The sequence below is a fragment of the Podarcis filfolensis genome, assembly GCF_964270895.1.
Source record: "Podarcis filfolensis genome assembly, chromosome: 13".
In the NCBI taxonomy this organism is placed as follows: Eukaryota; Metazoa; Chordata; class Lepidosauria; order Squamata; family Lacertidae; genus Podarcis; species Podarcis filfolensis.
The window spans coordinates 41,506,265-41,520,514 of NC_139615.1; the positions used below are offsets into that span (position 1 = coordinate 41,506,265).

The window sequence follows — 14,250 nt, forward strand, 5'->3', positions numbered from 1 at the left end:
CGGTTCATTCCAGTGACATTGCTAAGCCGTTTCTGACCACAAACACACTGCTTTTTCCCACCGCCTACAGTACCCTACTGCTGCCCACTGGTTGGTAATGCCTCTGTGGTTCCCAGCCTTTTCCCCCTATGACCACTTAAAAATTGCTGATGATCTTGACATATGACTTCTGCCTGTGCCTTGTGCTAGATGCCATTTGGTTTTTAATGTATTTTTACAGACACACCACGGAGAACCTGAATTAAGCTCACAGACTACTGTTGACCCGGACAAAAGTAAACATTTGATTCCGATTCCAAAAAAACACACAAATAAAGCAAAGGATAGCAATTAAATCCCCTTCGCTCAAATCCGGTTTAGTACAAGAACTCAGGTTTTCCATTAAGCCACCCAGCAGCTGACCGAAGGAACTTTTGACAATCATTTGCTTAAATCTTACATTCTTCACTCCCCCCCCCCCCCCGCCAAAAAAAAATATTTCCTACTGTCTAAAGGGCAACTTGCGGTTAAGGCACCTGGCAAATCAGAATCACTCAAGAACCAATTATTCAAATATTACATTATCTGTGCCGAAGTACAAATTACATTCAGATTAGTAAAAAAAAAAAAAAAGCACTTTGTTCTTTTTAATCAGGTCACATGCCTCAAGGCTGATACGGTATGGAAAATAGGTCCCGCACTGTGCAAGGAGACAAATTAAATCCTGCGTTCCTGGAGTTATGGCAACACCCAGGCTAAAAGCAGCCGGCGTTTAATGTCGAGACAGAAAGAAATGTTCGTCTGGAAACACATTCCTTTGCCCGCTAGAGAAGCCCACCCCCAATTTACACCCCCTATCCGCTGGGGCACCGGGAGCGATTTCAGCGGTGACAGAAATGCACTCTGCAGCTGCTCAGGGGCCCTCTCGTCTACTTTGACGCCACCTCACTCCAGCGCTAAATAAATATATTGACTCATTTAACTTCTCCACAGTGTTTTTTGCTGGACCTTATTAGCGCCAGGGCTCAGCCCCCGCACATATATATGTATATGCGGGGGCTGAGCCTTGGCGCTAATGTATATGCGGGGGCTGCGCCCTGGGCGCTAATTGGGTCCAGCAAAAACATTGCGGAGGAGTTTTGGAAAGAATAACCGACGGGAGGAACCTGCAAAGTTAGGAAAGACTTGCCGGGAGCGGGGGAGCTCTCCTATTTTTTTTTTAAATCCCCACCGGGCACTTCACTTCTCTGACTTACCCAGTTTTTTGAAGGCGCGGTGCCCGGAGAGTTTGGGCACGATTGCGCACGGCTGGCTGGAGAGTTGTTGCTGCTGCTGGCGCGGGCAGCAGCGCTGCTTTTCCCCGCACGCCTTTTTCTTCCTGCCGCAAATCATGGCCGGGAGAGACTTCGCGTTCCCGTCTCGGCCCGGAGCCCCTTCTCGGTCGCTTGTTTTCGTTTTGCCCCCCTTCTCTCCGAGGCAGAGACGGAGCAGGCAGCCCACAAGCAGCCCGCCCTCTCCGCGCGCCTGGGCGCCTCCTCCGGGGCTCCGGGGCGCAGCGCGCAGATTGGAGAGGCGGATCTTGGAAGGACTCGCATTTCAACGCCGACGCGCTCCGCCCTCTCGCTTCCACTCGGTGGGAAGGAGGGATCCGGTCTCTTGCGCTCCCCCGCCTGAGCCGCGAGGAGGATCCGTGTCGCCTTTGCCCCGCGCCAGGGCTGTGTCCTAGAAATAACGAAACAGCTATTAGAAGTCACCCCAGAACTGGCCCTGGTCAACATTTTCCAGTGGAATAATGCCCACTCGCATTCTAAAGAGCTTATGAACCATCTGTTCGGTCTTTGGCTCTCATTTTATGTCTGCTTTTCAGGTTTATACATTTCACCAGTGCTTTTTTCCTAAAAAAAACATGTTTAGGGGTACTCTCATTTTCCCACTTATATTGAAATACTGCCCCTCAATGAGGCCAAACTTAGATTCACAAAATGTTTAGGGGTGTGCTCCCCCCAGAAAAAAGCACTGCATTTCACTAATTTTACAATCATTTTAACATTTCAAAACTTGACTTCCTTCCCTCTCTTTCTGCAGTTCCTTAAACTTATTTTTAATATCTTCTGCATATCCAAATTTACTTAATTTGCTCATTTAGTTTAAATATATACTCTTACAAAACTGCAGGTTATTACAATAATCCTGCCAATGTTTTTATCTGTTTACAATTTATCTGTAAATATTCAATAAACCATTTCCATTCTTCTATAAAAAGTTTGTTATCTTGATTTCTCATTCTTCCGGTAAGTTTCGCCATTTCTGCATACTCCATGAGTTTTTATATCCATTCTTCCTTTGCTGGTATTGTAATCCAAAAAAAGGTTGCAAACCGGGACACGCACTTCTGGGTTTGACGTGTTTGTAATCCAAAAGGTATGCAAACCAAGGCGTATGGAAACCAAGGTACCACTGTAAAGGTAAAGGGACCCCTGACCGTTAGGTCCAGTCACGGACAACTCTGGGGTTGTGGCGCTCATCTCGCTTTACTGCTGAGGGAGCCGGCGTACAGCTTCCGGGTCATGTGGCCAGCATGACTAAGCCGCTTCTGGTGAACCAGAGCAGTGCACAGAAATACCATTTACCTTTCCACCGGAGTGGTACCTATTTATCTACTTGCACTTTGACGTGCTTTCGAACTGCTAGGTTGGCAGGAGCTGGGACCGAGCAACGGGAGCTCACCCCGTTGCGGGGATTCGAACCGCCGACCTTCTGATCAGCAAGTCCTAGGCTCTGTGGTTTAACCCACAGCGCCACCTGCGTCCCTTACTTCTTCTTAATTGTATTTCACTATTAATATACTTCTTCTTAATTGTATTTCAGTTCAACAATTACTTTGATAAAATGCATATTTTGTTATGTGCAAATGGCTGTTAGGTCCATGAATATCATATAGAATATATTCAACACAAAAAACAGTGACAATTTGTTGTTGACAAATATACATGAAATTCTTCCAACTTTTCTTCTTTTTTTCTCTTTATTTTTTTCCTTTTTCTCTTTTGTTCCTTTTTTCATATATATGTGCTTATTTGAAATATGTATGTTTGTATGTATGTATGTATTTGTAATAGTTTGCTTATATTTTGTAACAATTATGTTAAATAAACAATAAAATATTTTTACAATAAAAAAAGACAAAGGGCAGCTGGACATATAAAGGGCCCCATTACCTTCAGTAGCTTAGGGCCTCATCAAACCTAAATCCGGCCCTGCAGCTGTCCCTTACAGGGATCAAACTTGCAACCTTGGCGTTATCAGCACCACGCTCTAACCAACAGAGCTATGGGAGGTCCTGTCTGGGATATGCCGTGCACCTGAGGATGTGCAAGGGGGTGGGGTGTCCCCATTTAGGGCAGTAAGAGACCTCACCTTGTCATCAAGTTGTTGTGTTGGTGCCCAGTAAGGAGGACATGCCGTCCAACATTTCTCCGATGAAAATAGGGGCATCCTGTTCATTACTAATACTACTAATAATAATTTTGTTATTTATATCCCACCCATCTGACGGGATTGTGCCAGACACTCTGGGAGGCTTCCAAAATATATGAAAACATTAAACATTAGAAAGCTTCCCTATGCAGGGCTGCCGTCAGATGCCTTCTAAAGGTTGTCTAGTTACTTATCTTCTTGGCTTGGGGGGTAACATAACTCCATACCCTCTAACATTTCTCTGATGAAAATAGGGACGCGGGTGGCGCTGTGGGTTAAACCACAGAGTCTAGGGCTTGCTGATCAGAAGGTCGGTTCGAATCCCCACGACGGGGTGAGCTCCCGTTGCTCAGTCCCAGCTCCTGCCAACCTAGCAGTTTGAAAGCACCTCAAAGTGCAAGTAGATAAATAGGTACCTCTCCAGCGGGAAGGTAAACGGTGTTTACGTGCGCTGCTCTGGTTCGCCAGAAGTGGCTTAGTCATTCTGGCCACATGACCCGGAAGCTGTACCCCGGCTCCCTCGGCCAATAAAGCGAGATGAGCGCCGCAACCCCAGTGTCGTCTGCGATTGGACCTAACGGTCAGGGGTCCCTTTACCTTTTTAAGGGAAATTGGGACATTCCAGATCGAATCAGAAACTGGGACGGTTCCCTGAAAAATAAGGTCACTTGGAGGGTCTTGGAGGAGAGGTCAGAAAACCCCTCATCTGAACTATGAGGACCCTGATAAAGGTTTGCTTGGTAATTGTGTACACACAGAAGGAAACGTTTTTCTCTTAATTTTACAAACATTCCTGACATGTTTTTGCCCCAGGGTACGTAATTTACATGTACTTAACACAGAACCACATGTGCCATTTTGCCCCCGTCTCACATACAGAGGCTCCATCTGTGCTATACATTTAAAGCAGTATCGTATCATACTGTCAGAAACAATCATAGCTCCTCCCCCAATGAATTCTGGGAACTGTAGTTTGTTTGGAGAGTCATATTCTCCTCACAAAGCTACAGTTCTCTGAGTTCCATCAAAAGAGGAATTGCTAAACCATTCTGGTAATTGTAGTTCTGTGAGGGAGCTCTCCTAACAAGTTTTCGCCAGTGCCTTTAACAAACTACAACTCCCAGAATTCATTGGGGAATACTGCTTTAAATGTACAGTGTGGATGGGCCATTGCAACACAGAAACCATGCACCCCTTTCTGTCCTTTATTCTATAGGGTCTATATCTTTGGATAATTAATTTCTCTTCCTCCAGTCCAACTTGTTTCTGTTTTGCTCACTATTTACATTATTTCTCTTTAAAACCAAGCTCACCTCCTCTGTCTTCTAATATTAGCAAATAAGCACCTATATTTTCTGTATTTCCTTTACTGCCTTAATTGCAGTATTTGCAAAAGCCTTATTTGGTTTTGGTTACAAGTTTTAACGATAATTCACACAACCCCATTTTTATTTTTGCCAAACTCCCCCACTTCTTTTATTTGGGGTGTGTGTGTGTGTGTTTGTGTGTGTGTGTGTGAGAGAGAGAGAGAGAGAGAAAGATCTGGTACTCAGGAGGTTCTGTGGAGGAGGAACTTAATGATGCTCAAGTCTTCCATACGGCATACAAGTTTATTCCTTAATCTGAAGATAAGAAAGTATGAACCCACACATCAAGAGAAGGAAGGCTAGATTAAATCATTAATTTAATCAGCAATTGGCTGTTTAAATACTTTTCACCTGTGCTAGCAAGCCGTTCACTGATCTTACAATGTTATTATTACACTGCAAGAATGTGTGTTCTTGATTGTTGAATACTGTAAAGAGAGAGAGAGAGAGATGCAGGTTAACTCTGATGAATAAGAAAAAGGAAGAAAGAACATTTGTTGGGATTTCTAAAAATAAATCAGATTCCCTTTCTCCTGTCCAAGCTGTAAATGTAGGGCACACAGTCCAATATACAAACTGCTAAGTAGACACAAAAAATACTATATAATAGCATAACTGGGTCTGTGGTTAGAAACTCCTGTGTTTGCATTGTCAGCAGTTCAAGTTCTTTGTATGATGCTCAAGGAAAGGGTCACTTTGCTAACAGCTACAGCTCTCTAATAACTCCCTGCACTGTTGTTTTGTTTCAAATCATTACCTTAGATTTGTGAAATCTTGTATATTTAGTTCTATACCCACATATACAGATGCTTGCTAAAAGCTTAGATATATTTCCAGTGCTTTTCCACCTGACAACATCTTGTTGTTGTTTAGTCATTTAGTCGTGTCTGACTCTTCGTGACCCCATGGACCAGAGCACGTCAGGCACTCCTGTCTTCCACTGCCTCCCACAGTTTCGTCAAACTCATGCTGGTAGCTTCGAGAACACTATCCAACCATCTCGTCCTCTGTCGTCCCCTTCTCCTTGTGCCCTCCATCTTTCCCAACATCAGAGTCTTCTCTTCTCATGAGGTGGCCAAAGTATTGGAGTCTCAGCTTCAGGATCTGTCCTTCCAGTGAGCACTCAGGGCTGATTTCCTTCAGAATGGAGAGGTTTGATCTTCTTGCAGTCCATGGGACTCTCAAGAGTCTCCTCCAGCACCATAATTCAAAAGCATCCATTCTTTGACGATCAGCCTTCTTTATGGTCCAGCTCTCACTTCCGTACATGACTATTGGGAAAACCATAGCTTTAATTATACGGACCTTTGTTGGCAAGGTGATGTCTCAACATCTTAGTCTGTAGCTACTTGCAGACAGATGGTTCCCAGTGCTATGCAATGATTGCTCTTCATTTTCTAAGCAACAAATAAAATTTGAAATTAATTGACCTTCTGCAGGTTTGCGAGCATTGTGTGTTTTCTTTTCTATGAACACATCCCACTCTGGCCAATATAACAGACAGGTCAGTTATACCTTACGTGGTACCATCAGAACCATGACGTCTTAGAGTAGGCATAGGTTATAAATAAAAAGTCAGTGAAATTGTCTCAAGAGTCATAACTGGGAGGGGTACCGGGTTTAGGATTACGGACAGGGAAAGTGTGGGGTAAAACAAAAGGATTCTTAATAATAGCAATATGTAGTCTTGCCCTTTAGAAATGGAAGCCTGAGGTACACACAGGTGATAATAAATGCAATTTCTACAAATTCTTCTTCTAAATCATTCATGGTGCTCTATCTCACAGGTTAGATAAAGATTCAGCATACGTGAGCAGCATCTAGTGAGATCATGAATCTCTTCAGTTGCCCCCTACAAGCCAAATTATTTCAAGAACTAGATTCTGGAAATTACAAAAGTATGGAGCATACACAGATCTAGAGACACAATCAAAAGGTAATCTCACCAGTTTTTATAGTGTCCATGCGCCATCAGTTTTGCGAGTTTTATCATGTCATACTTAAAAAAGTGAAAATATGGACACAAAAGTTGTTGAGTTTGTTTTGCAAAGGAAATTCACCAAAATCTACACCTCTGACATGTCTTGCCATACATTCGGATTTACACACACACACACACCACTTTTAGTAGATGTGTTTTATTAATCCAGTATTAATAATTATTACTCCAGTATGTACAAGGCAGCAACGCCATCTTGAGGCCAAAACCTGATAATCATTTAATCTGTATTCCATAAAATCCTTATGGCTGTGCCATAATAATATTATGAGTTGAGGAGTGTGGGGAGGGTCACCTGTATGCCTGAATCTCTTCTAATTCCTGGATCCAGCAAGGGTTAAAATCTAATGGAGGATTCAATTCAAGGGCCCCTAAGTACGGGTCATTAGGGTAACAAATGAAGTGGTTTTGTGCCAGAGGACAAATAAGTTGGCCTCCATCCTTGAACTGGGTGGTAGTTAGAAAGACAAAAGTTAAGGTCTATGTGAGAAGAGAGCTGAGACAGAAGCAGGCTGCAGGCAGAAGCCTGGGAGGAGAGATGCTTATTTTTAAAATTGAATTAAAGGCTGTGGCTATGGTAGAGGTTCCATGCATCCAGACATAGCCAGAATACTGCAGTCGGAAACAGTGCCCGGTCAGAAATATTAGTAGTAGTAGTAGTAGTCGTAGTAGTATGTACGGGGACCCGTTGCTCGGTCCCTGCTCCTGCCAACCTAGCAGTTCGAAAGCATGTCAAAGTGCAAGTAGATAAATAGGCGGGAAGGTAAACGGCGTTTCCATGTGCTGCTCTGGTTCGCCAGAAGCGGCTTAGTCATGCTGGCCACATGACCCGCAAGCTGTACGCCGGCTCCCTCGGCCAGTAAAGCGAGATGAGCGCTGTAACCCTAGAGTTGTCCGCAACTGGACCTAACAGTCAGGGGTCCCTTTACCTTACTGCAAAACTGATGGTGGAAGTGTCATCTCAAACACCAGATAGTCCCCAAACAAACCCTTTCATCACTTGGCATAAAGATCCGTCTCAACCAGCCTTGATCTGATTATTAACTTGTCTCTCCTTTAGCCAAGACTTGGAGTTTATCCTGATTGTGACATCATACTTGACAACAGAATGAAGTGCTTGCATTCAACCAAGGCTGTCGCCATGTCGACCAAAGTGGTTGTCCCATAAACCTTGGCAACTAGGTAAACATCAGCCAGATTCTCCAGCAATTTTGACGTCAGGTCTAATAACCTAATCTTGAGGAAGAGTTTTAGTATAACCTGAAAGCCTGCCTCCGGTGTTAAGCGAACCCCAAGTTCCAGTCAATCTAATTATATGTGTAAACTTGTTGTTGTTGTTGTTGTTGTTTAGTCGTTTAGTTGTGTCCGACTCTTCGTGACCCCATGGACCAGAGCACGCCAGGCACTCCTGTCTTCCACTGCCTCCTGCAGTTTGGTCAAACTCATGCTGGTAGCTTCGAGAACACTGCCCAACCAATGTGTAAACTTACTTCTGTGTATAGAGGTTCATGTGTGAGTCTGTTTTTATAAAGGGAATCAGTGTTAATATGCATCCGTTCAAAATAAATCCTTGACCCAATACCCTGATCTGACTATTTCTCTCTACACTATGGGTTATCTCGTCTTTCGTTTTAAGGGAATTATTCCTTTATAATATGGAAGTCCATCAGTCATGAAAAAAAAGTCTGTGGTTTTAATCTCAGATTAAACTGCAATTTAATGTAATCACTTCTATGGAGTATGAATGTGCATCTAAGTGGATTTCCCCCACATCCGCTCTTTACCTAGTTTCTCCCTTTCTGTTGTCTCACCCACCCACCCTGTCCAAATTTAGACTGAAAGGACTTTTATTTTCCTTACATGTCAGCCCCGTGTGCATTGACAGCAGTGGATCAATCATCATCTTCATCATTTTTAAATGTCTCCGTGCCTGACATGGATGAGAGCAAACATTGGGGAATTGTGCGAGAAGTCCCTCTGTGATGAAACAAAGGCATATTTTTTTACAAGCATCACACTGACATCAGATGTGCTGCTCTTTTCCAAAACTGGGGAGATAATTTAGTGATGGTGTACAAGGAAGATAATGAAACCTCTGTAAGAAAGAGTTGGTCATGTTATGTACTGAAGTTCTCACCCTGGGCCAGCAGGGGGATACTGTAGATAGTTTTCATTCAGGTCCACATATGCAAATAAGGAATTGAAAGTGACGTTTGGTGATTGGATAGTTACAGAAAGTTGTTACTGTTGCCTTGTACTGGAGCTCTATATAAGCAAGCTGGCTGAACCCTTCAGTTCAGTTCTGTTCTGGCCTGTGAATAAACAAGAGCTGTTTGAAGAATCGCTGTGCCATCTGATATGTTCACCCACAACTTAAGAGGGACGGAGCCAAGACGCCTGTATGGAGGCCAAGTGGGGAAAGGTTCTCAGGTAGGAGGAAATGCTAGCAGCCTTTGACTGGACTCTCTTCTGTTAAGTCGCCTCACCCTCTTTTAAAGCCATGCCGTCAGAGATGCTCTTCTGCTGCATCTCATGGTCATCTGATTGTTCCTGAAAAAAGACAGTTCTTGTGAGCTCAGAAGTCCGCTCACCTTTTCCCAGTGGGTGGCATTTGACTGCCTCTTCTGTGCCAAAGATGGCCAGGAAGGAGCCATGCCAACATGGAGAAGGGGCGGTGGGGAAGAGGGGCAAGGGATGGCAGCCAGGGCCCCCAGGGATGTCCTCTGGTCCTTCATCCCAGGAGCTGGAGCTGGAGCCTCATCCCTGTAGGCAGTGGCCCTGTGGAGAAAAAAGGACATCATATTTTGTGTCCAGGGGAGCTGTTTATCAGCTCCATCTGGTACGCAGGCTAAGACCCTACCTGCCCGCAGACTGTCTCACCAGAGTGGTGCATGCTCTAGTTATCTTCCGCTTGGACTACTGCAATGCGCTCTATGTGGGGCTACCTGTGAAGGTGACCCGGAAACTACAACTAATCCAGAATGCGGCAGCTACACTGGTGACTGGGAGTGGCCGCTGAGACCATATAACACTGGTCTTGAAAGACCTACACTGGCTCCCAGGACGTTTCCGAACACAATTCAAAGTGTTGGTGCTGACCTTTAAAGCCCTAAACAGCCACTAGACTTGAAGGAGCATCTCCACCCCCATCGTTCAGCCTGGACACTGAGGACCAGTGCCGAGGGCCTTCTGGCATTTCCCTCACAGTGAGAAGCCAAGTTACAGGGAAACCAGGCAGAGGGCCTTCTCGTTAGTGGCAGCCGCCCTGTGGAACGCCCTCCCACCAGATGTCAAAGAGAAAAACAACTACCAGACTTTTAGAAGACATCTGAAGGCAGGCCTGTTTAGGGAAGCTTTTAATGTTGAATAGGTTATTGTATTTTAGTGTTCTGTTAGAAGCTGCCCAGAGTTGCAGATATTATTATTATCAAATGGGAATGGGCTGTGACTGACCAAAACTATGGACAGAACGTCAACTCAGACACACATTCAGCTGTCTCAGCCACACCAAACCCCCTTTTTGATTCTTTTGATTTTTTGGCCAAGAACATAAAGTCAAATGCACGCATGTTAGATGCGCCAAAGTTGCAGGCCTCCTGTAATCGTCAAGGAATGATGGAAACATGCAACTGCGAACCAGGTGGAACTTCGTAAGGTGAGAGAACAAGATCACACTGCCGATCTCACAAGAGCCGCCGCCTTGCGGGAATAAAAAAGCCAAGGAGAATCAGATGCCCCACAAGACCATCTTGGAGGAGGTGGCTTTCAAAGAGGGTGATACAATTGCATGGTCTATCCAATGCAAGTAGCCTTCATGGCTATGCTCAGCCTCCACAGTTGGAGGGATCAATGCTTCTGAAAAGCGTTTGCTGGAAGCCACAGGTGGGGAGAGTGTTCCTATGACTCCCCAAAGGTATTTCACAAGGACCTATGCAGCCTTAGAGTAAAGAGAATACAGTGGTACCTCGGGTTACAGATGCTTCAAGTTATAGACGCTTCAGGTTACAGACTCCGCTAACCCAGAAATAGTACCTCGGGTTAAGAACTTTGCTTCAGGATGAGAACAGAAATCATGCTCCGGTGGTGCGGCGGCAGCAGGAGCATCTCCAAATGGGCTCTCACCATTTTTGGGCAAGCCTTGAATGACCCGGACAGCAGCGTCAAACTGTTTCTGGTAATCGGGTTCTTCTTCCTTCATCCCCATTGCCGCCGCCGCCAATCTTGGAAGAAAAGCAGAGGTGCTGAGGAAAACCGAGGGCTCTGGGGGGAGAAAGGTAAAGAGATTCGTTTGCTGCAGCTTCTCACAGGGACAGCGCAAGGGTGGTGAAACCAGCATTTGAAATTCGCCAGGTTGGCACCTGGCAATCCACCACTTGCAACCAAGTAAAGATACCAGGGAGCCAGGATGACGCCCGATGTCTGCACCTTTTGACAGGCTGGCACACAGCAACCTTTTTTGGCTGCGGTGCTATAACATGAGCCTGATTTTAGCTGGAGCTCTCAGCTTTGTAATCTTGTGTGTGTGTGTGTGTGTGTGTGTGTATCTATATCTATATCATCTATAGATATATAGATATATATCCTAAACATTCTGGATGAAATCCAAATACAGTGGTACCTCAGGTTACAAACGCTACAGGTTACAGATGCTTCAGGTAACAAACTCCGCAAACCCAGAAATAGTACCTCGGGTTAAGAACTTTACCTCAGGATGAGAACAGGTTTTTTTTAAAAAATCTTTTTCCACCGGTTAAGTTGTGGAGGGCTGATTTCTTGTCCTGTGATAAAAAGCCTTCTGTTTCCATCGCCAAAGCTTTCAGGGGAGCATTTGCAAACGTTTGGCACCATTTTTGAGTGAATTGCCAAAAGTCAGATTTTTGCTGAAATTGTGACCCCGGGGCTTAGTGATTTTCTCAAAAAACAAATTTCAGCCGGTTAGTTTTCGAGGGCTGATTTCTTGTCCTGTGATAAAAAGCCTTCAGTTTCCATTGCCAAACCTTTCAGGGGAGCATTTCCAAGCGTTTGGCACCATTTTTGAGTGAATTGCCAAAAGTCTGATTTTTGCTGAAATTGTGACCCCGGGTCTTAGGGATTTTTTCAAAAAAAAGTTTTTCCGCCGCTTAAGTTGTAGAGGGCTGATTTCTTGTCCTGTTATAAAAAGCCTTCTGTTTCCATCGCCAAAGCTTTCAGGGGAGCATTTGCAAGCGGTTGGCACCATTTTTGAGTGAATTGCCAAAAGTCTGATTTTTGCTGAAATTGTGACCTCGGGGCTTAGAGATTTTTTCAAAAAAAAAAATTTCAGGCGGTTAAGTTGCGGAGTGCTAATTTCTTGTCCTGTGATAAAAAGCCTTCTGTTTCCATTGCCAAAGCTTTCAGGGGAGCATTTGCAAGCGTTTGGCAACATTTTTGAGTGAATTGCCAAAAGTCAGAATTTTGCTCAAATTGTGACCCCGGGGCTAAGGGATTTTTTCAAAAAAATCTTTTTCTGCCGGTTAAGTTGTCGAGGGCTGATTTCTTGTCCTGTGATAAAAAGCCTTCGGTTTCCATCGCCAAACCTTTCAGGGGAGCATGTGCAAGTGTTTGGCACCATTTTTGAGTGAATTGCCAAAAGTCAGATTTTTGCGGAAATTGTGACCCCGGGGCTTAGGGATTTTTTCAAAACAAATCTTTTTCCGCCGGTTAAGTTGCTGAGGGCTGATTTCTTGTCCTGTGATAAAAAGACTTCTGTTTCCATCGCCAAAGATTTCAGGGGAGCATTTGCAAAAGTTTGGCACCATTTTTGAGTGAATTGCTAAAAGTCAGAATTTTGCTGAAATTGTGACCCCGGGGCTTAGGGATTTTTTCAAAAAAATCTTTTTCCGCGGGTTAAGTTGTCGAGGGCTGATTTCTTGTCCTGTGATAAAAAGCCTTCTGTTTCCATCGCCAAAGCTTTCAGGGGAGCATTTGCAAGCGGTTGGCACCATTTTTGAGTGAATTGCCAAAAGTCTGATTTTTGCTGAAATTGTGACCTCGGGGATTAGAGATTTTTTCAAAAAAATCTTTTTCCGGCGGTTAAGTTGCTGAGGGCTGATTTCTTGTCCTGTGATAAAAAGCCTTCTGTTTCCATCGCCAAAGATTTCAGGGGAGCATTTGCAAACGTTTGGCACCATTTTTGAGTGAATTGCTAAAAGTCAGAATTTTGCTGAAATTGTGACCCCGGGTCTTAGGGATTTTTTCAAAAAAATCTTTTTCCGCCGCTTAAGTTGTCGAGGGCTGATTTCTTGTCCTGTGATAAAAAGCCTTCTGTTTCCATCGCCAAAGCTTTCAGGGGAGCATTTGCAAGCGTTTGGCAACATTTTTGAGTGAATTGCCAAAAGTCAGATTTTTGCTGAAATTGTGACCCCTGGCTTTAGGGATTTTTCCAAAAAAATCTTTTTCTGCCGGTTAAGTTGTCGAGGACTGATTTCTTGTCGTGTGATAAAAAGCCTTCGGTTTCCATCGCCAAACCTTTCAGGGGAGCATGTGCAAATGTTTGGCACCATTTCTGAGTGAATTTCCAAAAGTCAGATTTTTGCTGAAATTGTGACCCCGGGGCTTAGGGATTTTTTCAAAAAAATCTTTTTCTGCCGGTTAAGTTGTCCAGGGCTGATTTCTTGTCCTGTGATAAAAAGCCTTCTGTTTCGATCGCGAAAGCTTTCAGGGGAGCATTTGCAAGCGGTTGGCACCATTTTTCAGTGAATTGCCAAAAGTCAGATTTATGCTGAAATTGTGACCCCGGGGCTTAGGGATTTCTTTAAAAAAATCTTTTTCCGCCGGTTAAGTTGTCGAGGGCTGATTTCTTGTCCTGTGATAAAAAGCCTTCTGTTTGCATCGCCAAAGCTTTTAGGGGAGCATTTGCAAGTGGTTGGCACCATTTTTGAGTGAATTGCCAAAAGTGAGATTTTTGCTGAAATTGTGACCCCGGGGCTTAGGTATTTTTTCAAAAAAATCTTTTCCCGCCTGTTAAGTTGTCGAGGGCTGATTTTTTGTCCTGTGATAAAAAGCCTTCTGTTTCCATCACGAAAGCTTTCAGGGGAGCACTTGCAAGCGGTTGGCACCATTTTTGAGTGAATTGCCAAAAGTGAGATTTTTGCTGAAATTGTGACCCCGGGGCTTAGGGATTTTTTCAAAAAAATCTTTTTCTACCGGTTAAGTTGTGGAGGGCTGATTTCTTGTCGTGTGATAAAAAGCCTTCTGTTTCCATCGCCAAAGCTTTCAGGGGAGCATTTCCAAATGTTTGGCACCATGTTTGAGTGAGTTGCCAAAAGTCAGATTTTTGCTGAAATTGTGACCCCGGGGCTTAGGGATTTTTTCAAAAAAATCTTTTTCTGCCGGTTAAGTTGTCGAGGGCTGATTTCTTGTCCTGTGATAAAAAGCCTTCTGTTTCCATCGCCAAAGCTTTCAGGGGAG

At 44.2% G+C, this 14,250-nt stretch overlaps 1 protein-coding gene and 1 long non-coding RNA gene across 3 annotated transcripts in view; both read right to left on the reverse strand.

Moving 5' to 3' along the window:
* PLCD3 (phospholipase C delta 3) overlaps positions 1–1,572 on the reverse strand; it is an 89,372-nt gene extending 87,800 nt beyond the window's left edge. For both annotated transcript variants that reach the window (XR_014541000.1, XM_083582769.1), the window contains exon 1: positions 1,236–1,572. Coding sequence is in view for 1 of the 2 variants with exons in the window: in XM_083582769.1 (XP_083438895.1) it covers positions 1,236–1,371 (136 nt within the window). In the remaining variant the exon portion in view is untranslated. The remainder of the gene's footprint in view (positions 1–1,235) is intronic.
* Positions 1,573–5,047: 3,475 nt separating this feature from the next.
* Positions 5,048–8,704, reverse strand: LOC310748195. Its single transcript, XR_014541186.1, has 2 exons — positions 7,812–8,704; positions 5,048–5,251 (listed from the first exon to the last, which is right to left on the reverse strand). It is a non-coding gene; the product is annotated as an uncharacterized lncRNA (long non-coding RNA).
* Between the last annotated feature and the right edge of the window lie 5,546 nt (positions 8,705–14,250).